The following is a 23,734-nucleotide window of genomic DNA, read 5'->3' on the forward strand; positions in this document are numbered from 1 at the left end:
AACCAAGATCAGGGGGGAGGAGCCAGCAATTATACCCCTGGATGGCTTTGCCCATGGGAACAGGGCCACTCCATCCAAGCAGTGGTCATACAGGAGCTTGACTGTTTTCTGTCTTTATGAGACTTATTTTACATGTCTATTGTATGGTCAATCTATGCCAATAAAGGTTTTGTTTGTTGTTGTTTGTTGTTGTTGACTGTTTTCTGATCTTAGAATGGGCACTCTTAGGCAATGGAGGAAAGTGGCCAGCATATCTGATAGAGAGGGGACACCCCTCAGAAGTTCACTTCCATCAGTCCTTCCTAGCCAGCTCTGTTGCCCAGTGGCTTTGCAACAGGACCACAACTTCTGCCAAAGGGTCACATATAATGGTGGATGTCCAAAACTCTGGGTAACCAGTCCCCTCATTAGGAACTACAGTCCACACTGAAGGACAGACATCACACTGACCACAGATGGGGGCATGCATTGCTTGGGTTTGATGAAAGAAGAGGGCATGTATGGAGCTAGAATCATAGGATGGCTGGAATTCCCTGATGACTGTGAACATGGCCATAGGCAGGGAGGAGAAGGGGTGCCTGAATGCCATTTCACATTAAATGTTTAGGGCAACATATTTTTCCCAATACACAACACATGGGATTTAGCCGCTCCCATCAATGTGCATAGAATTCATCCTTCACTGGGTAATAATTTTAACAGAAATCAGTAGGACTTAAGAATGTATAAGCATATTTAGAACTGCACTGCATGACAATATCTAAGTGCAAGATAGTGTTGCCAGACTCCAGGTGGGAGCTGAGGATCCCCTGGGATTACAGCTCATCTCCAGATTGAAAAGATTAATTCACTGCAGAAAATGGGCGATTTGCAGAGTGTACTCCAGGACAGTGTATCCCACTGACGTCCCTATCCTTCCCAGGCTCCATCCCCATATCTCCAGGAGGTTCCTAACTTGGATCTGGCAACCCCACCAGCCCATATCTGCAGGTGGCCGGGGGGGGGGGGGGTATGCTCAGTTGACAACAAAATCCGTTGAACTAAATTCACGTCCCAGTAATCGCTCATAGTAATATGCCTTGCCGGCAAGCGGGAATGGTTTGGCTGGGACAGAAGCCGTGTTTATGTGGCCAGTGGGTTTTTGTTTTGTTTTTTGCTTCTCTAGATGCGTTTTTCAAATGAAAGATGTACCTTAAACAACATTTTCCTCATCGTTAAAAGACTTTGCAGTTATTTTCAAAACTAGTCACTATCGGGAGGAAAACATATTCTGCATTTTCACATTAAAAACTCTGCTTTAGCACTTACTATAAACTTTAGGACTTCCTATAAAGCAGCGTCTACTTATCCCCCCCTAGTGTGCTAGCTGTGTAAGGGAAAACACAGGCGTTACAAAACACGCCTGGGATAAACAAGATTGCGGGTCTCCATGCGCTAAAAACCAGCGAGAACTAAGCGATCTACACCATCAGACCCTTGCACACGGGCTCTCTTTTCCCGGACTGTAACGGTGAAACACTCAATAAAATCTGCTTCCGCCGGAAGAGCTTGTGGAGCGGCCATGCTTTTCTGGCCGAGATCTTGGCGCGCCTGTGGACTGGAGCAGGCGGCGGGGATATGCTGCGCGAGATGCCGCGGAGCCTGATGGTGGCCGAGCTGCTGTTTGTGCTGCAGGGTGACGGGGAAGAGGGCAGCAGTGCCAAGAGCATCCTCTGCTTGTGTTCGCGGGTCTTTGTGGAGTAAGTGGGCAGCTGGTTCTGCATTTGAACGCGGCGGGCGAAGGGACACTTTGCTTGCACAGAGGGCGAGCAAGCCCGGTTTTCGATTCTGTGTCAAATAGAATGGCGATCTTGATAATGGGATTGTGTCGATCTTTTCATACCTAATTCTTCTGTGGGTGGGAGGGGGCTGGGGTTGTAAGGATGGCTTTTGTGCCTATCTGCTGGAGAAAGCATAGAGAAAAGTTACATTTTGGGAGGACTGCCGAGAAGTTACTCCAAATTAGGGCTTTTTATTTGTCATTCAGAAAATGTAAGGAGGAGCGCATGTCCAGATTGGAGTGCATGTTTCGTGCTTCTAAAGATTTCTGTGTCCTAGTTATCTTATTTCTGAATGGCTACCCCAGTGAATCTGCTATGTGTGCATAAAACCAATTTATGGCAGCCTCAGCAAGGAGCTGGAAAGGTAACTGAGAAGCAAAGGTGGTTTGCCATTGCCTTCCTCGGCAGAGTCTTCCTTGGAGTCTCCCTTTTAAGTACTGACCCTGCTTGGTTTATGAGATCTGATGAGATCATTCTGCCTTTCCTCCTTGTGTACACTTGTTTTAGAAAGTTTGCTCAGGTTGATGGCTCAGTGATTACTATTATCACACACAGATATTTTCCTAATGTGAAACTCGGTCTTATATTTTTATTTTTTATCTCTCAGGGATCGAAAATTGTACAAACAAGGTTTAAAGGGGTTTTATGTGAATAATGAAAATGACAGTGTAGGTAAGTTGTGTTCAAACTATACTGCTAAATTTTGTGCATTGTAATGGAATTCTTCTTAGCCTCTGTATAGAACTTACAGATGCTTTGTACATATTTCAAATCCATATTTGACTTTGATTCCTAGTGCTGTGGCTGCCTTGCTTCTCCCCACAAAATAATCAAAGCATGAATGTAGTTCAACAAAACAGATGTGCATCAGTTAAGCAGAATTCTTGATAGAGAAAATAATTTGAGAATGTAATCCTTAAAAATTGGAAGGTTGCAGAAATTTGCAGTGAATGAGCTGGAAACAAAAAACATCCTGTAACTTAATGTTGCTTATTAATAGGGGAAGACCTAGTCTCTGAGGAAGAAGAAAGGTTTAATTCCATTGTGTGTGCTGATTTATCCAATGACCATGCATTTGGACTGGAAGAAAATACGTTAGATTCAGAGACTGAACTCATGAAGAGTATGGGATTACCTGTACAATTTGGAAGCGTAACAAGCCCTAAGGCATTTGTGGTAAAGCCTGTTATATTTTCCTCAATTATGTTATTTTGTACTGCTTTTAGCTGTTGATATAGAAACTAGCACAAAAGTATTTACTAAATTTTAACTTCAAATTTATACAGTTTAACTTTACTGTGTCTTAACTTTAGATTTTCCAGATTTTGAATGGATCATGAGTTTACATTATATATTTTCTCATCAGTTGCAAAACAAGTAGTTTAGAATTTTAAAAAAGGATGTATAGTAGTAGTAAGGATGTATAGGCTGTTTCTCAGAAACTGTAAGAATTATTCTTGGACTTTACTATATAGCTCTGTACAGATATATGGCTGAGCTTTTATGTGTCTGGTTAGTGACAAAGAAATTTTACATTATACATCTTTCTCCAGATATTTCCAAAAAACAGGATTTAATTAGCAGAAAAAGTAGCTTTTAAAAATTTGTAAGTATAGCATTTTATGGAAGAATTCTGACTGATCTTGAGAATAGTTTTAAGTACCTATATTTTCTAAGTGCCAATTCGCAGAACTGATTCAAGAGTTTATGAGTGACACTCAGTGAATTTGTATAGCCCATTTCCTGACCAGATTACCCTCTGCATCCTTTGATTCCCAACCTGTGTGTATCTTCAGCATAGGAATTTAAAGTAATAGTTTAACTAAATTTCAAAAAGATCCTCAGTACAGAATATCTGTGGAATTTGTGTCTCCTCCTAGCTTTAGAAGGATAGCCACAGTTAAATTAGGAAATGGAACAAGGAAAACAGACTTTGAAAAGTTGGAGAACTGGAACTTTCTTTTTCTCTTTGAGTTTCAGGAATTTGAAAATGTTGAAAAGAGGTGTAAAATAAGGAAGAAAAAAAAGACGACGAAGAATAGGCTGCAAAAAGATATTCTTGAAATGACACAAGAGATTTTGCAAGATGGTCACAGAGATGACGACGACTATCTTTTTGATGAGTCCTTAATTAAAGAGGATAGTAAGAATAATGAGACATGTGAAAATGGGGCTATTGTACCCAAAGAGTTTCATGAGAATGAAAAATGGGAAAACTATTGGCATGAATATGGAGAAGGACTTCTATTGCAGAGTTGGCAGGAGAAGAACAAGGATGGTGACTCTGTGCTTTTAGCTGTGTCTGAACCTTGGAGCAATCCTGAGCTGAAAGAAAAGTGGGAGCAGCATTATAATGAACTGTATTGGTATTACTGGGAACAGTTTCACTATTGGTCGTGCCAGGGTTGGACTGTTGATGCTAGCAACAGCACAATAGCAAGCACAGATATGCTAGAAACCACGGCAACAGAAGACTCCCAGGATATCGACACAGGTGGCGACTGTGAAAAAATTCTGGATTCAGAATTTCATTCTCTTTCTGTTTGTGCCAGCTGCAAGGAAAATCCCATTCTACCTGATGAACAATGTAATGAAATTCTTACTGCAATTAAAAAAATAAATCTTGATTCTGAAGAAGTGAAGCAGAGTGATCCAGCAGATGTGGTTGATAGTTCAGGTATTCAAGGACTGAGTTCAAGAAGTGATTCTAATCCGGCTGAAACATCTGATAAAGGAACAAGGGAAAGAAATGTGTCATCAGAAAAAGAGTGTCAGCCAGGTTGGTATGCTAGGGTCAGAAATTTCATTCTTCAACCTGCAAAGGGATAAAATCTGTCACTTCCTTCTGGTCCTTTTCATTGTCACATACAACACTTTCACATGCAGTAAACCTCAATACCAGGAGGCAGTACTAGGACGTTGACTTCCCTGTCCTGCTTTTTGGGCCTCCAAGGTAACTGGTTGACTGCCGTGTGAAATAGGATAATGGGCTAGATGGACTACTGGTCTGATCCAGCAGGCCAGCAGGGTGTAGTGGTTAAGAGCAGTTAACTCTAATCTGGAGAACCAGGTTTGATGTCCCAGTCACCTGCCAGGGGATCTTGGGCCAGTCACAGTGCTCTCAGAACTTTCTCATTCACACCTACCTCACAAGGTTTCTGTTGTGGAGAGAGGAAGGGAAGGAGTTTGAAAACTGCTTTGAGACTCCTTATGGTTGAGGAAAGCAAGGTATAAATTCAAACTCTTCTTCTTTTCTTACATTCCCAGACCTGAAAATATTCAAGAATAGAAAAATTCAGTTTGCCTGAGATATTAATGTTTAAAGGTCCCTCCGGACTTTATCTTGCCATGTCCTAAACATTGAGGAGGCTGATTTTTTTCTTTGAAAAATGATTCATAGGAAAATGCTGTTGTTTTTAAACCTACCATGGTCTGAGTCCAACTTTTCACACCCTGTGCACTCTGTTTTGAAGCTTAAAATGTAAATTAAGAGATATAATTATATTTCATCAAAGCCTTCTCAGTAAAGAGCACGGAGATGTCATTTGTTAACTAGTTTATTTTATTAGACAGCAAGGCAAAGCATTATAACATCCTGAAAAGATCACCAAATAATTTCTCTGATTTTCTCATCTTTTAATTACGCAAAAGCATTTCTTTTTTTCCATTTTAGTGTCTGAGAGGTCATCTAGAGCAGATGCCACAGGAGGTGGGGGTTCTAATAACAGTGATGATGATGATGAAGAAGATGAGCAGCCCCCAGAACGTAAGCCTTCCAAATTAAAGAGGAGGCAGGTTATCAGTTATTTCTCCTTATTGTTTAATAATCCAGTACTGTATGTTTATACAGTTCTGTATCATTAATCCTTATGGCATGTTAATATACTGTCTGTAGTAAAGCTGTATTTTGTTTCTGTTTAGTAATGCACTTATCTGTGGAATGGGAGACACTTCACTCTTGTATACATCATCCCAATAGCTGAAAATAACATGCAGATACTTTGTATTGCCAAAGGCTTTTATGGCCGGATTCAACTGGTTTTTGTGGGTTTTCCAGACTGTGGCCATGTGTATCACACTTCTCTCTGTGATACATCTCTGAAGATGCCAGCCACAGATACAGGCAAAACATTAGGAAGAGGGTCTACCAGACCACGGCCACACAGCCCAAAAAACCCACAACAACCATATAAATACTGAGAAGATCCCAACGATAAGTAGTCAAACCAGTTCTCTGAATACTTATGTGTATCTTGGAAACACTGTAAATAAAACTATACTTGTGGCTATGTAAAAGATTGAATAGGGATTGCAAAAAGTCATGAAAATCTTGGTTGTGGGAACTAGAGAGAATCTGACGTTCATGAACTGGAAAGCATGAAGGACATTTTGAGCTACTTTACTCACAAGACAAGTAACTTGGCTGTACAGAGCAGCCCCAAGAGTACCCACCCTGGATTAGAGCAGAGTTTCTAGGAAAGGGAGGTTTTCAACCCACCTGTCCAGTAGTTTCCCCAGCTGGAAATGCTCCTCTCCTTAGCCAGTGCTAAATCTCAGATCCTTTTTTCTATACTTTGCATCTACTTTGAGGGGGGGAGCGTAATTGCACATCTGGAGTTCTTGTTGTACAATTTAATATATCTATATCCCTATTTCTGTATCTTTAAGTATGTTATTGTTTAATAATTAATCTACCTTGATCAGAAGATCAAGTCAGTAGACTTAATTTTAACAGAATTTTGTCTTGATAATTAAAAAAAATTATCTTGTGTTTCCTTTTTAGTCATGAACTAGATGCTGAAGAATACGGTCAGGCAGATCCAGAAAGCATTTGTTGTCTTCTGGGGCTCAAACATGGCACGGGACAAAAGTAATACATATTTTAATGTTTTCCTCCAAAAGCCAGTATCTTTTAGACTTAACAACTTTGCAAAAAATTCTCCATTATCTCAAAGTATATATTTCCTAGTGTTTCTGAAGAATTACTTGGTGGTTCAGTTCCTGCGGAAACTGTAATTGTGCAATGTAATGTTCAATAATAGTGTAAATAAGCTCAAAAAAAAGATCATAGAGATCTGGCTTTATTTTTCATTAATTCAGGACTCATTGATTGGCAGGTTTTGTGTGAGCTTTCCAGCTGTTTGAGTCAATGTGTTCCTAATGTTAATGTAAATACCTTACACGTATAGCTTACAGAAAGAATTGATCAAACTGGATGTATGTAAACTATGCAATACATGATGCTGTGGATTTAGTTTGGTGTAGGGGTTGGAATGTCAGAAATAGTATCTGAGGCCTCCATTCTGGGTCCCACTCTGCTCTAAAGTTTTTATTAGCCAGATTTCTGTCTTCTGGAAATTGAAACAAGTCACATTATAAACAGAACAAAAACATAATGAACTGCTCTAAAGTTCATTGTGGAACCTTGGGCCAATCACATAGCAGGCGTCAACCTATCCTTCCTTCTAAGGTCCCTGTGATAATATAACTTTCCACCCCAGTTTGGGGAGAGGGTGGTGGTTGGGTGAAATAAATGAGACAAGTAAACAGATCTCTCAAGGAGACTAGACTCAAAAGGGTCTTGAAATGGTGTTGCAGTGCTAGTAGTGGGTCTTCTTTTGCCATGTGCGTTCCATGACCTAAAAATGGTAAACGACCATATTTTCCCACCACCACCAAATAACTCAGGTAGGCCATGTTCTCTTTGAGACTGGATACATAGGGAAAAGGCCTAATTCCAAACTATCTCCCCCTTACACTCACAAACTGTTTTGAAGCTTTAACTATAAATCAAGAGGTCTGATTGTGTATCCCCAAAGCCACACATGGTACCATCAGTAACAGTGAGTGCTGAGAACAACATCTTTTGAAGGCATATTTTTGCTAGATTTGGCTTAAGGAAAGCCTTTAGAAGAAGATAGCATTAATAATGTTATCTAGTTGAAGCTAAGCAAAGGGAATGATTTTATTTAATTAAAAGTGATCAAGCCTAGGAGTATGTCATACCTATTTCTCCCTGGGTGAAAAATCGTTGACTGTAATCTTTCTACAGATACAGGGGAATTCCCAGCTTCAGCGAAAGACGAATGACACATTTCAATAAAAATATGAAGTTTAAGTCTGAGTTCTTGGACATGCGCACAACAGTCAGGACCAAAAACAAACACATCTTTTTTACTGAAAGATCGGATACGCTGTTTTGCAAGCAGAGCAAAACAGTAAATAAGGTAATTTTTATACAGTAAAATTAATAACTTTAATAGAACATAACAGTGCAAAGTACTGTTTTTACTCTATTTACAGTTTATTTGCTAATACTTAATGGTTTATTTCACACTGAATTTACATTATCTATGCTATCTAATAGTTATATGTGGCCCCATCTGCAGATGTTTAAAATTCCCCACCCCCATGTAAGGGGGTTTAATTCTCCCCAGATTCTTTAGTAGAGGACATTGGGAAAGTCTCTGGGCCTGGCCGCAGCAGCGAAGGGCACCAGGGCATCAGTGCAGCTTCCAGCCACGGTCAGACTCAAAGGTAGATGGTTGGGCCTGAAGTTCTGGGATGGGGGAATCTCACAGGCCCCCCACTTATTTTTGTAACAACTGAGGCTAAGACAACCCTTGCAACAATTTGCCTTATGATGTCAAGGGAGAAATGTGTGATATGGTTGACATAGTTCTAAATCATGACTGTGCAAAGGGAATAAACCTGGTACTATACTTTCTCCCTTTCCCCACCTTCTGCTTTAGTGCAAACCATAATTTGTTGTGACGTCTGTATTGAGGGAGGAGATTTCAAATTATGGTTTGTGATTTGCAGTCCTGGTTGGGATAGAAATGATAAACCCTAATTTGCCAGTTCATGCTGAACATGTAAACAGTGGACAAGCATATGGTGAGACACTCATTTGTATAATATTATATCTTTGCCTGTTTGTTGGCAAGATCTTTATGTGGCTTAATGTTGTACCAAAAATACACAAAAAATTGCTACAGCATTTATAGACAAGACAGTTTTCTCAAAGTTGTAATTCTACTTCCGATCTGTTACATTGGAGGAATGACTTCTTTCCCTTCTTGATGATATATTTTACCATTATATTTAGAACAAACACATGTATATGCATTATAAATATGTTTTGAATTTATCAGCAAGGATGGTTGTATGGTAATGAAAGTTGATTTTGCGTAGGCTAAAGTAAGGAAACCTATATGTGCTTTTCTTTTCAGTCTACCTAGGTGATTTCTTTTATATCTATCTCGTTTGTGATGCATGTTATTTTCCAGGTGGAAAAGTTCTTGAAACAAGTAAATGAGCCTTTGGAAGAGAAATTTCAGGACTCATTGTTGCAAGATGTAGTTCATCACTCTTCTACAAGGAGTGATTTAGAGGAGCAAGAAAATGATGATCGTTCTCCAGCTACTTTGAGTTTCCAAAACAGTGCCTTGTTACCCTCCGGCTCTGCTTCTTGTAAAGCTGAAAGACTCATAATTGAAGAGCAAGGCAAGGAGAAGGAGGTGATAGCAGCAGGTGACTGTAATTCTCAGGAATCAGAGACAGAAGAATGTCCTTTGGGAAGACAGCTAGTTCCTCTGGATATCCCAGACTACCTGCAAGTAGAAACAGAAGGTGCAAGAAAATTCTGTATGACAATTTCATGGGAGTACATGCATTATATTGTTAAAGTATTACAATTAAGGATTGCTTGATGGGCCTTGTATTTGGGGGAGGGGGAGTTAGCAGGAAATTAGCACCTTTTCATTTCAGTAAAGCTGTGTTTGAAGTGGTAGAATGGAGTTGTAATACTATTTTCTCTCATCATTATATCTCCTGCCTACATCTGTTTATTTAGGATATTTCCATAGTATCTCTTCAGAGTTCTGCTTGAAACAGCTTACAATTGAAATCACATAATGCAGAAAGACGAATGTTTGTTTAACTCACAAGGGTTCCCCAGATTCAGGAGTCCTCTTTCAGGGGTTCAGGGGAGTCTACTGGGGAGAAGCAAATACAGTAAAATACTTTTGCCTCTTCCACTGGCAATTGGTTGGATCCAATCCAATGCTGTTCATTTTTAGTGACTTTTTAAAAAAGAAACTTCTAAGGACCTTTTTTTAGCTTCAAGGCAATAAATGACTTGGATCCACTGGAGTTTTCCATGGGTGGAAGGATTTCTTCCTGCAGCATATGAGCTTCTCACCTCCCTCTGCTGCAGCACAACCCCCGTCCCTGTCCCCGGCAATGCTGTTCCTGGGGAGCGGGAGCTGCATTTTGGAAGGCAGTTTGTGCTGGGGGGGGGGGGGGAGGGGGGGAATCCCACTCTGAGAACAAAGTGTTTCACTCATGGAAAGCCTCCAGTTGATCCTGTGTTCTGTTTTACAAAATAGTAAATCAACATAGTTTGACAGTTTAGTTGGAACAGATTGTTTTATGTTCATCTTCCTGGTGAATTCGTGTTTTCAGAAAATGTAAAGAATATTTTTAAAAATCCAATTAACAAACATTTTAAAAAGATTTCAGAAAATGTTTTTGCATGCTATTTTCATCAAGTGTTTTCTACCTTCTCCTTGTTTAACAATGTATTTCCACTTACACATTTTTGCTGGGACATTTTCCCCACTTTTGAATTGCTAGAGATTTTCACGTGTTATATAAAGTATGATTGATGATTCTGTATAGTGATTACTGTGTCATCTGTATTTTTCTTGCAATACCATCTCTTGAAAAGGATTATACAGTTGATCACATCAGGCCTGATGATCTCTACATTTCAGCCGAGCAGTTTGAGCGTGATAAGCTAACTGTGGAGGTATATCTTTTATTTTGTTTTTTGGTGAAGGTGAAAGAGACTCTCCTAAAAAGAAGAAAAAGAAGAAAAAGAAGCAGAAAAAAACCAGACCATCACAGTCCCTGCCTCCTGAAATAGCCACTGATCCTGAGCTAGCCAAATATTGGGCACAGCGGTATCGACTGTTCTCTCGATTTGATGAAGGTATTCAGTTAGATAGAGGTAAGTTCATAATTTGTTGACCTCCCAATTTACTGAATGAATTGGTGTTTTATCTGTAGTAATCACTTGATGCTTCATGTATATGTCAGGCAGCATGACGCTAACAATGCCTGCTGAGATGTTATCTGGCATGAACCAACAGCTTCCCTCATCTGCTGCTGCCTGTGTGTGCACCTATCTCCGCCTCCAAAAGAAATCATGCCTGTGTGCTTGTTAAACTCCCTAAGGACAGGATACGGTGACATGGGAAAATCTGTGTGTTTTTGCTGGCCAAAGCATCTTCCCTCAACAAAGTTAGGATCTAAGACTATTAATTTGCAATGTAGACTTGCCTATGTTGCATTCAGAAATATGATAGCTGCTTTCTTCTGACAGAGGGATGGTTTTCCGTAACACCTGAGAAGATTGCAGAGCATATTGCAGAGCGGGTGAAGCAGTCCTTCAACTCTGACATCATAATTGATGCATTCTGTGGTGTCGGAGGGAATGCTATTCAGTTTGCCTTGGCAGCAAAAAAAGGTAAAAAAAAAAACCCCCTGCTCTCTCCCCTCGTTGTGTTGTGGTGTAAGCATTTTTTAAAAACATGATTGCTGTAATTAAAACTAAGAATTGTTTCTGTGTTTAAGTTTTAACAGCTAAAAAACAAGCTGACTTGTGGTTGGAATACAAGCAAAATGTAGAGCAGGGATTCCCAAAGTGGGCGCCACCGCCCCTAATTTGGTGGAGATGCTGCGAAAGCGATCCAGGGGGGGGCGGTGATGGCTCCTGATTAGAAAGGCTACTAATACATGCTATATCTTTTCTGTTTTAATTTGCTATTTAAAATTTTTAGAAAAAATAATTTCCAGGGTAGCTCAAAGTGACCATATTTTTTTTTCTGGAGAGGAAGCATTGATAGGGCCAAATAAGTTTGGGAACCACTGATTAGAGGTTTGCATTGTGAGACAATTTTACTGCTTCCTGAGGAAGGAGCAATCTCCTTCATGGTGAATTTTTGCTGCTCACTCTGCCATCTCTCACATTGATTCTGTTTTGGACTTTTAAAGCCAGGACTGGCAAGTGCTGTGTGCTTTGCCACTTGTCCAGGGTCAGGATCACCCAGGGAGCTTTCATGGTAGAAGTGGGGACTCAAATGACAATTGTTTGTCATGGACAAAAGCGCCTACCAAATAAGAGAAATCCCAGCTGAAGTCTATGAAGAAGACTGGCGACCATGGACTATTTACCTAGAGAAAGAATTAGATGTCAAATTCTACCCAATTGAATACTAAGATAATATTATAGACAAGCGATTTTAGAACAACTTAGAGAATACATGTAACTAACAATAATAAGTTTAATTATGTAATAATGCTCTATTTTCACTGTAAGGTAACTAGCAGTTAGGCAAGGAGGAGAAGTCTCCTACATATTTTGATTTATTCATTATCTTTCTATATTTTTTTCTTTCTCTTTTTCTTTTCCTCCCCTCTTTTCTTTTTCTTTATAATAAGTTAAGAAATGTTCAAGAAACTAAAGGATGACCCTTTGGGGTTTGAATATACTATATGTACTATGTAGGAATGAGATATACAGTATTATAGCATTAGATTTGCTTGCCAATTTAATGTACGACAAGGGCATGCTTGTTCATGCCCTGTTATGTTCTTAGTGTGTTTATTTTTATTGTTTATCTATGTCTCTTTTTGCATTTTAAACAATAAAACATTTATTACAGTAAAAAAAAACACCTGGGTTTCTACTCTTATCAAATACACCCACTGGCTCTCAAGGAGGCAACTGTTTCAAAATGGGTGCTTTCCAGCAGACATGGAAGTCAAACAAAAGTTAAATAGAACTTGTAAATATGGCTCCTATTATTAGATACCATGATTAACTGTGTTAAAATATTTAAAATGGCTTGTATCTGAAACCTAGTGTTGTGCCTGAAATGCCAGGAAAATTTAAGCTTTGGAAAGTAGTTTGGCAATAGTATGACTGATATGATTTTTCGCAAACGTTTACAGAGGTCTGTTTTATTCTTCTTAGTAATTGCAATCGATATTGACCCTGCAAAGATTGCTCTTGCTCACAACAATGCAGAAGTGTACAGCGTGGCAGACCAGATAGAGTTCATATGTGGCGACTTCATGCAGCTGGCACCCGGGTTGAAAGCAGATGTTGTGTTCCTTAGCCCTCCATGGGGTGGACCTGAATATGCTACTGCAGAAATCTTCGATGTTCAAACAATGATTTCTCCTAATGGATATCCTTTTCCACATCAAATATTGTCTTTGCACTTTTTTTGTTAATTATTTTCTGACGTAGAGTGAAAAATAGAACAACTTTTGCTGTTACTTTAGATTGGGGGGGGGGTCATTCCTTAATTAGCTGTTGCTGATCTCAGACTGTCTGCAAAGTTAAACCTTGATTTCCAGATCTTTCAGTTATAGAAGAAAAGGTCATTAAAACAAATTGGTTTTTCTTTCCTAGAGTTGGATAGTGGTACACTAGGTAGAGTTGTCAATGGTCAATAATAGATTTACAACAAGCTAATATGTATAACATCTTAGGAAATAGTCCAAATAAGTTGTCAGGAGAATAATTCATCTACATTTCAGTATTCTTTATCTTGGAAAAGATTGAGGAACCATAATGTAGATTTCAAGAGCAAATGTAGTTGATAATTATAACAAAACAAGCCAGCTGTCCCACTGGAGTTGACATAAAGGATGGGAAATGAGTCTCTCATTTGGGAGATTTGTGTCAACTTTCTTAGCAAAATTGAGTAATCGTGGAAGGTTTAGTTTTATACAGGCATCGTCAGTTGTGCAATAAGCTTACCTTACTGTGAGATTTTGTCAGTGTTCCAAGATTCAGGGTGCTGAAAGATTTCAGATGCTGCTCTAATTGCTCCCATATATAACATATTAATCCCTTCCATATTCAGATTTCTGCATTCTTCTTGACTGGCTTTATACATTGCCAGAATGTACAGTCACTTTCATATATCCACCATCACCCACAAAAAGCACAAGTTGGGCTCACAAATCAATCCTAATGCCACAGCAACAAAGAATGTGTGAGATGTGCTTTCCATGAGGTACATTTGGGGCAGACAAATGTCTCTTTTAAGGGAGGACACAATGTCTCTTTTAAGGATGCATGTGAGAAATTTTCCTTAGAATCATGTAGCTGAATGAACCTCTCAAGAAATATTTGCCTTTCCGAACGTGCCTTCAGCCTGGTCTATATACACAGTAGAAAGAGTAGGAATTAGGTAGTAAAGTCCTAAATTGGATTGTGTCACTTCAGACTGCAGCTGGGATCACATTTTTTAAACGTATTACACTTAAATTTCAGGGCAAATTAAAATCTGGCCTAACATCAAGATTTGGTCTAGGCCTATATCACTAATCCACAGTTTGAAGTAATAACAGTCCATTCTAGCAGTTTCTACAACCTCTGTAGCTCTCCATACACATGCCAGTAACTGTGGTAAGGGGCTGGATCAGCATGCCCATTCTCTATATGTTGACTGAACATACAGAGGGATTGTGTGTATAGTGTTACTGAGTTGCTAGCATCAAATAGTCTTTAATGTGAGATGTTTATCACTAGGTGTATTAAGTTTATATTTGTGGATTGATGTAATGTTTTTATTAGTTTCCTTATTAAAATAACCCTCCCAAAGGAAAATGTAATTTTTTTCTTAACGCATCTCAACATATGAAATTTTCAAGCTGTCTCAGAAGATTACCAGCAACATTGTGTACTTCCTTCCTCGTAATGCTGATATTGACCAGGTGAGTTGTAACTGTCAGGTGCGGCTGGTGTAGTACAATGGTTATGACTGACCTGTGAACCTTGAAACTGGGACGTTCAAATCCTGTGCTAAAAAACGGGCTCTGAACATGTGTCTTAGCCTTATTTCCATATTTTAAATATGAAGGCAAGTCCAGTATTATATTACAGAGCTGTCACAAGAATTGTGCATGTGAAGTGTTGAAGTTCTTTTTATAATTTTCTTTAAGTTTCAGATGCACCATAAATTATAGGCTTCATAGAATACTAGAACTTTGCAACTAAAGCTAAAAATCATTGGGGCAGCACTGAAACTGAATAATTGTGTATTCAGATGGCAGTAGCTTAGATGACTTTTCAGTGGTTAGACAAATTTCATGGAACTCAAATCTTTCAGTGGCTATAGTATTAATGACAGCTAAACAGAATCTCTGGTTCCAAGGTAACATATCTCGAATATCCACCTGATACCTGAGGTCACCTTAATACTGAGGCAATCAAAGTGAGTATTGTCCACTCTGACGGACAGCAGCAGCTCTCCCGGGTCCAACTTAGAGGTCTTTCACATCACCTAGTACTTGATCTTTTGAACTAGAGAAGCTTGAGAGTGATTCTGGACCCCTCTGTGTGTGCATTGGATGCTCTATCATTGAACCACAGCTCTACCAGTTGCCATGGGACTCAGCATGGAGAAAGCTGTTGCATTCTTGCCCTGTCTATAGATATCATGAAAGCTGGTTGTTAAAAACAAGAGGCTGGGCTACATGGGCCCAATGTACTACGTTTACAGGGCTGCTATCAAGAAGTATACAAGTAGAGATGTATATGTGCTGGAAAGGAAAAAAAATTGAAGGACTTTAAAAATGTTTTTGCAATAGAAAAATACATTTCGAGGAAAACTGAAAAAAATAATTTTTTAGATAGGGTTTTCTCATTTGTAGCCTGTAAAAAAGTCTGCGCTTTGAAAATGAATTATAATGCTCATAGGAATTTGGGACTATTTTATACTATGGAAGCACACTACTTTTACTTCCGCCACACCATGACTGACTGTACTTAGATCTTTTGGTGGATAGAGTATAGTTGCTCTCATTTGTGTATTTTAGAGGCAAACACAATGGTTGATCATAGATCTTAAATAACAGAAATATGTTTATTTCAATTATTAAAACTTTAAATTCTCACACTGTTACAAATGTGTGCTGGAAATCATTGCAATTTTTTTTTAGCCAACTGCAATGTGGTACATAACACAGTATCCAGAAGATTAGTTTCGTCTATCAGCTACTGATCACTGGACCCCAAAATAGCTGTAATAATTTCAGAGAGCATTTATTTAGGACCAGCCTCACAATAGTCAGGATCATCCTGTTTCTCAAACAGGCATTTATACCATCTGAATCTAGCTGGATATTCCCCCCAGGTAGCCATAAAGGGAAATAACCAAGTGGTATGGAACTGTCCCAATTACTGCATTTTGCCTTTTCTCCCCTAGAGGGTGCAATCATATCAGTAGTGCATAGCATAAGGAAATACAAGCATATTGTTGCTTTAAGCTAAACAAAGAATCAAATTGTTTGCAAGACTGTGGGCATGCACTTAACAAGCAAAGCCTTGGGGGTTTTATGTACATAGCTTGCATAAAATGCTATGTCTTTTAAACCTGAGCCACAGAAGTGAGCAAAATATAGCAAATGATATTTCTAAAGTCCAAGTACTAGACTGGAAAGGAGCTTTTGAAGTCATCTAGTTGAACTTCCTGTTTAGTATTCCTGCAACTGGCCACTAAGGTTTAGTAGACCTAGCAAAAGGGTCCACAACCTTCTGAGGCAGTCTGTTCCACTATTGTCCTGCCACCCTCCAGTAGTTCTGGCCCCATACTGTTCTGGTTTATCCCCTGATTTGCACACATATTTTTGTGCCTTCAGTTTTCACTTTATTTTTTGCTTGTTTGTTCTCCCCTCCCCCCGCCCCCCGGTTTTTTTTTTTACATTTCTTTGAGATCACTTTTTTCTGGAAGCCAATTCTGAGTTGTCTTTTTCCTTGTCATAGTCAGTTTTCTGTCAGTCTTTTTTCCTGTCAGTTTTATTTGTCCCACTTCTACCCATGCATAGGAGAGCAGGGAACTTGGAAAATCCACTTAATGTATCATTACAGCAATATACGGCAGTATAAGCATGTGTGAAAAATAAAAAAATGACACTGATGTCAGCACCCTTGTTTGAAAATCCTGATTATTTAAGGCACGTGTGGAAGCAGCAGTGGCATAGGAGGTTAAGAGCTCGTGTATCTAATCTGGAGGAACCAGGTTTGATTCCCAGCACTGCCACCTGAGCTGTGGAGGCTTATCTCGGGAATTCAGATTAGCCTGTACACTCCCACACACGCCAGTTGGGTGACCTTGGGCTAGTCACAGCTTCTCGGAGCTCTCTCAGCCCCACCCACCTCACAGGGTGTTTGTTGTGAGGGGGGAAGGGCAAGGAGATTGTAAGCCCCTTTGAGTCTCCTGCAGGAGAGAAAGGGGGGGATATAAATCCAAACTCTTCTTCTTCAAAAAAAATAAACCGACTTCACAACTGTAAAATGCAAAGGGAAGGCGGACATGGAAAAGAACCATGCCCAAACTGATTCCAGTGCTTGTGAATTGATTTCCAAAAAAATCCAGAGTAAGCTGAGTATAGAGAAAAGCCCTTGAACAGATTTTCCCATCAGGAAGCGGCACCTGATAATTAGCAGCCATCTACTTCTGTATTATGTATTACATCATAGGCTGTAATGTTGAAGAAGGAGAATTACCAGCCCCTTAGATTAGTGTTGTGAGGCTACAATGGTAAAGAATGATGTAATCTGCTTTGGGTGTCCATTGAGGAGAAAGACAACGTACAAATTAAAATACTCTGTAAATCATAACTTTGTAGCCCAACAGTTAACCCCGTTTATGGCTCAGAAGGCTTATCTTCTGGCCCACCCTTTTCAGTTTCCTATGCAAAGTTTCCTCAGAAACCTACCCACTCTGATCTAGATCCTTTGAGAAGTTGAATGTTAGGCTTATGTTTGAACCTATTGTCTTTCTCAATAGTAGCCCCAGGTTTATTGGCATTTCAATGTAGAAACATTCCCCTAGGATCTTGAGTTCTTCTTCCAAGTTTCCATAAAGATTCAGTGAACACTATTCAGACTGAACAGCTTCCAGAATTGGTACATACTAATGTTGACAGAATTAAGAAAATTATGAGTCCATGGGGATTCTGCTTGTGCTAACAGTGCCACCTGGATTAGAGCATGTTCTTAGTTTATTTTTCATCATGTTGTGCAGCTGTTGTTGTCCACTTCCACTTGTGTATTATTTCTAAAAGAACACTTACATTTTTAAACAGAACAGTGCAAATGCCTAGAAATAAGGTAAACGACAAGAATGTGACTTACAGTGCAATGGGGGGGGCATAATCCCCCTCTGGACATGGTGCAGATTTCCGCCAGCGTAAATACCCTCTCTGAGGCACTTACGCTAGTGGAAAAGAAAATACACTGGCGGCAACTTGCGACACCCAGCCGCAACATCTGACCTTGCACCACCCCAGCTCGTATTTGAGAAGGTGTTCTGGGAGTGGGGTCAACCTCCAGGGGCTTCTTGGCTCCTGTACTCCAGCATTAGAGTGGGAGAGTTAACTTTTTCCGGCTTTCTACTCCATGAAAAAGCTCTGGAGCAGGCAGAGCGACGCTCAAGTGGCGCCGTCCCCATCTGTGTCAGTTCTGGATTGAGTTGTTAATAACCCAAGTGCATAAAGTACAGGAACTGAGTATTGGCCGGAATTTCCCAAAAGCAATTTTTTTCAACTAGTATGTATTAGAAATCTTGGGCAATCTGGTTCTTTCCCTCATGAACTGCTGGAGTTCAGTGAACGTTAGTGAAGTCTGGTTTCAGGAAAATGACATGTCTATAATTAGATTATGGCTCCTAGTCCTTTGCACATAAGCTAGAGTAGCAACTGCTGGGTTCATTTCAGAAGAGAAGATGAACTTCTTACGGAGTTTATTTTTTCACCCTTGCTAACTTCTATAAATGGACAATTTCTTGCTAAGAGGCTTGTTCAAGTTGCCTCTGGGTTTTATTTTGGGTTTCTGCATCTTGTTAGTTTAGCTGTGATAGCATCCCTTTCTAATTCAGTTGTTGTCTGTTGTCTCTTGAAAATGCTGAACCCTTCTGTCCTGCAAGTCTTAAGAATTCAATACTGATCTTGCCCCAAGTTTGGATGTATCATTTCCTTTTGTGAATACTGTATTTATTCAAAAGGAGGACTATATTTTTTCCAGGTGTGCTGCCAAGAAAAGGAGGAAATCATCGTATATTTGCATAGAAGTATGAAAAGTGAAACTTTTTGTGTGTAATTTTTTTTGACGGGGTATGTTTGTATGTGCATTATGTTCAGGGCCATCTTCTTCGTTGTAAATTCAGTATGACATGTGAGGAAATACAGTAAAGTTAATTTGTTGGTTGATTGTCTAAATCAATCTGTTGGGCTAGTTTTATGTTCCATCCAGTTCCCGACTGTCTCTCTTCCACACTCTAGTTTGTCTTCCACACTTAGAGCCAGTGTGGTGCATTGCTTAAGATCAGGTGGACTCTATCTAGAGAATTAGGTTTGATTCCCCCATTCCTTCACAAGAAGCCTGTTGGGTGATTTTGGGCTAGTCACAGTTCTCTCAGAACTCTCTCAGCCCCAACGACTTCACAAGGTGTCTGTTGTGGGGAGAGGAAGGGAAGGAGTTTGTAAGATGCTTTGAGAGAAAGGGGGGTATAAATCCAAACTCTTCTAGTATTATTTTTTGTTATGATTGAAGTAGTTCTCACTGTCAGCAGGCAAAATGATGAGCAGTGTCTTGAACTATAGCACTTGTTCAGCAAGAAGTTCCTTCATATTAAAAAAAATCTCAGAACATAGCAAAACTGGATGTTTGGGAACAAATTGCCACAGGATGCCCTATCTGCAAACTGGAAATCCGGCCAAAGCATGGGTTTGCCACCCCATCTGCTTTCAGTGTTCTTTACGTGTATGAACATAGAGATTATTAAGAAGGGAAACCTGGAGGAATGGCACCGAGCATGTGAAACTGAAGTGCTTTGCAGGTTAAAATAGTCTGGATTCTCCATTTGTAATTGAGTTTGCATTCTAGGGTGTTGGGAGAAGATGTTGGGAGATGTATAGCTCCTCCCCTTGCACAAAGGTATGAGGTCACCAGTCCTTTTTTTGAATCTATATAGCAAATGACAGAGTTCCATTCACATAATTCGCATGCCTGTCAGTGTTGAAACTTCTAAGCACGTGCAGTGCATTCTGTGTGTATATATATATATATATTTCTCTAAAGATCTTGTAGTTGGAGCCTTTGCCTCCCACATCCCCTTCAATGAGCACTTTGCCACTGTAAAATGTGCAGTTTCTAGTTCTGTTATACTGCATGAACCCTGGTTTGTTGAGTGCCTGCTGGATTTGTTTGCTTTGATCAAAACAGGATTTGCATGCATTGAATATTAGGGTACATTTTGTAAGGGGGATGGGCAGCCGTCTAATTTTGCCTACAAGGAAGCAGTCATTTAAAGAATAGTTAATATTTTACTTCCTCCTTCTTTACAGTAAGTTTGTTCTGTTAATTGTAGCTTGAAGAGAAAGGAAGTTCAGCATGTTTAAGCGAATTCTTTTTGGTATTCTGTAGATAGGAATTCATGCATAGTTTGATGTCTGCAGCATTTTTTATGTCAAGTCAGTATAAAATCTTACTTATTTGGTGTTACAGGTGAGTGTAGCAGCACTTCCAGGTGCTATCAGAAAGTAGAATTTTGGCATAATATAGTCCCTCTTGCAGCAAGTGTTTTTGATAAACGGAAACATTAATGAAGTCTGCTCAGGAAAGTCATCAGAGCAGCAGTTGTTCTCTATTTTCAGCCATATCCAATCACAACTGACTTATGAAAGCAAGTGGCTTTCAAGGCAAGAGAGAAGCAGAGGTAGTTTGCCATTGCCTTCCTTTGCGTAGTGTTCCTTGGTTGTCTCCCATCCAAGTCCCAATGCTGCTTAACTTACAAGTTGTGACCAGAGCAGACTATATTATGCTGCCTTCCTTCTCTTCAACTATATGGGTGGAAAGTACTGTCAAGTTGCAGCCAATCTTCAACATCCCTGTAGGGTTTAGAAGGCAAGAGACAAACAGAGGTAGTTTGCTGTTACCTGCCTCTCATAGTAACCCTGGACTTCCTTGAATTCCTTGGTGGCCTCCCATGCAAATACTAACCACTACTGACACTGATTTATATCTGAGATCTGACAAGATCAAGTTAGCTTGGGTCATCCAGGTTAAGATGCAGCCATATATGAGTAACTTAACGGCTTGGATCATTGTATTCTGCTTTTAAAAATAAATATTTTTTCAAGTACCGGTTAATTTATTCTTGAATACTCCAGGAGGGGTAATGTACAAAATATTCAGAAGTTGGGTACAAATCTTCACGTGTAGAAGATCCTAAAGAAGGTAGAGCCAGATAACTTTTCTTCCTTGTGATAGAAGTTCACTTCTGAAACTGCTGTGATGAGTACTGAACTTGTGGTAATATGGAAACTTGCAGCCATATTGGCTTTTCCTCTTGCCAGCACTTTCTTGGCCTTTCCGTCTGTAGGGCAAAGTACAGGTGTTTTGTTCTTATCTTTGCTTGTGAGTGTTAGATTACTGTCTTGATCCAGAGTCTTATGTGTACTGCAGTAAGCTATTTACATATATATGCTGCTCTGTGTGAAAATTCTGTATGCTTTTCTGTTGGAAAGATGGCTGACCAAAAGATGTCTCACAAAACAGTACAAAATGTATGGATATAAGAATTGCCCTCCTAGATCAGAGCAGTGGTCCATTTTGGCCAGTTGTGTTTCACACAGTGGCCAGCCAGTTGCCCTCGAAGGCCAAAAGACAGGGCCCGGAGACCAAGACCTTCTGGGTTTTATAAGTCTCACTCTTTCTGGAGGTTCTCTTAACTCACCATGTCTAAGTAGCCGATCTCCATTAATCCCTCTCTAATTCCCTTTTAAAACCATCTCTGTGTGTGGCCATCTCTGGCCAGTTTTGGCAAGAAGTGAGGTAAAAATATAATCATATAAATACACTTGTTCACATATCTGAGGGCTACATTAGATGTGATACAGTCACACTGTGTGTTTGTAGTTGGTAATTTGGAGATCTACTGTATCTCAAAGCAGATGGGTAAAGAGAAACTGGACTCTCTTTCTGCAGCTTTACTTCTCTTCAGTGTAAGTCCCCCAGAAGTGAAATCAACTGGGATAAAATATTTAAAACAATTGAATTGTGCTTGTTTTTCTGAATTAATGTAGCCCATGTAAGTGTCATTTTGAATTTTATTTGTTTGTTTTTGTTTAGATTGCTTCTTTGGCTGGACCCGGAGGAAAAGTTGAAATAGAACAAAATTTTCTGAACAACCGATTGAAGACCATAACTGCTTATTTTGGTGATCTAATCAAACAAAATGTATCCTGATGTGGGTACTTGTGTTCTGTCTTGAAGATTCACATTGGATCATCCCAAACATTATTCTCTCCATTATTCATTTATTTTCAGAATCTGTGACAGCTCTGTAATGTTTGTGTTTGTTGACTTGAGAAAAATTGTCCAGTATATTCACAGATATTAATAAAATATTTTCTAATAACACTTTAGTTATCTGTGGTAGTAAATGTTGAGGGGCATTATTAGCTTTCGGAGGGAAGGCAGCATGATTTAACCCTACCTTGTCAGTTTGCATTTACTATTGTTTATCTAGCAACAGATATACCGTTGTTGCTACCAAGGCTCCTTCTGGGCATGGGCAGAGGTCACAGGGAGGGCTGGGGGGTAGATGTGAATTTTTCTGCATTATGGAGGAGATTGGGCTAGATGATGATGAATAAGGAGAGTTTCGATTTATACCCCACCTTTCTGTCCTGTAAAGATTCTCAAAGATTCTTACAAACCCCTTCCTCTTCCCACAGCAGACACCTTGTGAGGTAGGTTAGTCTGAGAAAGTACTGAAAGAACTGTGATTGGCCCAAGGTTTCTTATGTGGGAGCAGGGAAACAAACATAGTTCACCAGACAAGAGTCTGCAGTTCATGTGGAGGAGCAGGGAATCAAACCTGGTTCTCCAGATTAGAGTCTGCCACTCTCAACCACTACACCACACTCATTTCCTTCCAGCTCTAGGTTTCTATGGTATTCTAAATGTTACCTGTTTGAAGAATCATCTACATAGTATAAATGCTGACTCTGTCAAAGTAGAATGGTGTAAGATGTTTCAATGCTGCTGTTTACCCTACCTACTGAATCAACTTTTACAGTGTTCTGTAACATGGGGTCAGAGCTGCGAAAGCTACGTACAGAGCTTATTTTCCCTTGTAGCCTAAGAGACAATAACACTTTTCTTTTTGTTACCAAGTCGCAACCAGCTAATGGTAACCCTCTAGGATTTTCAAGGCAAAACATGGTTGGCAGTGGTTTGCCGTTGCCTGCTTCTGCATAGCAATCCTGGACTTTCTTAGTGGTCTTCCATCCAAGTACTAACCAGGGCCAATCCTGATCAGCTTCCAAGATCTAATAAGATCAAGCTAGCTGGCGCTATCCAGGACAGGGCAATAACAAGTTTTAAAAATTAGAGGGAGCACTACATCTGAAGTCCATTGGCAGCACTGGCTAAAAATGGGCTATAGCAGGTGATCCTGCAACTCTGCACTTGTGGAAGTGAGGAAATCAATGGTCATGTGGAGATAATTGTTACAAGCCACCTCCTCAATGCTAAATTATAGGACTCTCTTTGAAGCTAGAGAAGTCTGATGATTTGCAATGAGTTTGCTCTAGACTATTTGAATACTAAAACTATATTAAACTATGTTTCTGGCAGCAGTAAAACAAAGATAGATTGGCATATGACTTGTAAAGTACATGCAGTGATCTAAGGGGGGGGGGGGAACAAATATTCCAAGAACAAGGTGAATGTTGTCACCTGTTAATTTGTAATTGTATGATAAAGTACTGTGCATGGCATTTTGACAGTTCTCTGTGTTTGTAGTTAGAAGAAATATGAA

At 39.6% G+C, this 23,734-nt stretch overlaps 1 protein-coding gene across 2 annotated transcripts; it reads left to right on the forward strand.

The window, feature by feature from the left end:
• Positions 1–1,553: 1,553 nt before the first annotated feature.
• Positions 1,554–22,329, forward strand: TGS1 (trimethylguanosine synthase 1). Of its 2 annotated transcripts, none has more exons than XM_048507980.1 (13): positions 1,554–1,739; positions 2,428–2,492; positions 2,821–2,996; positions 3,795–4,599; positions 5,494–5,611; positions 6,604–6,690; positions 7,873–8,047; positions 9,110–9,452; positions 10,663–10,833; positions 11,209–11,352; positions 12,862–13,078; positions 14,540–14,618; positions 22,039–22,329. In XM_048507980.1, exons 1-13 carry the CDS (start codon positions 1,618–1,620, stop codon positions 22,153–22,155), a joined length of 2,619 nt encoding a protein of 872 aa, XP_048363937.1. In that variant the 5' UTR covers positions 1,554–1,617; the 3' UTR covers positions 22,156–22,329. The 2 variants fall into 2 exon arrangements, with proteins under 2 accessions (XP_048363937.1, XP_048363938.1); XM_048507981.1 differs by having other exon boundaries at positions 3,801–4,599.
• Positions 22,330–23,734: the final 1,405 nt, after the last annotated feature.

The sequence above is a fragment of the Sphaerodactylus townsendi genome, linkage group LG09 (genome assembly GCF_021028975.2).
Source record: "Sphaerodactylus townsendi isolate TG3544 linkage group LG09, MPM_Stown_v2.3, whole genome shotgun sequence".
NCBI classification, from domain to species: domain Eukaryota; kingdom Metazoa; phylum Chordata; class Lepidosauria; order Squamata; family Sphaerodactylidae; genus Sphaerodactylus; species Sphaerodactylus townsendi.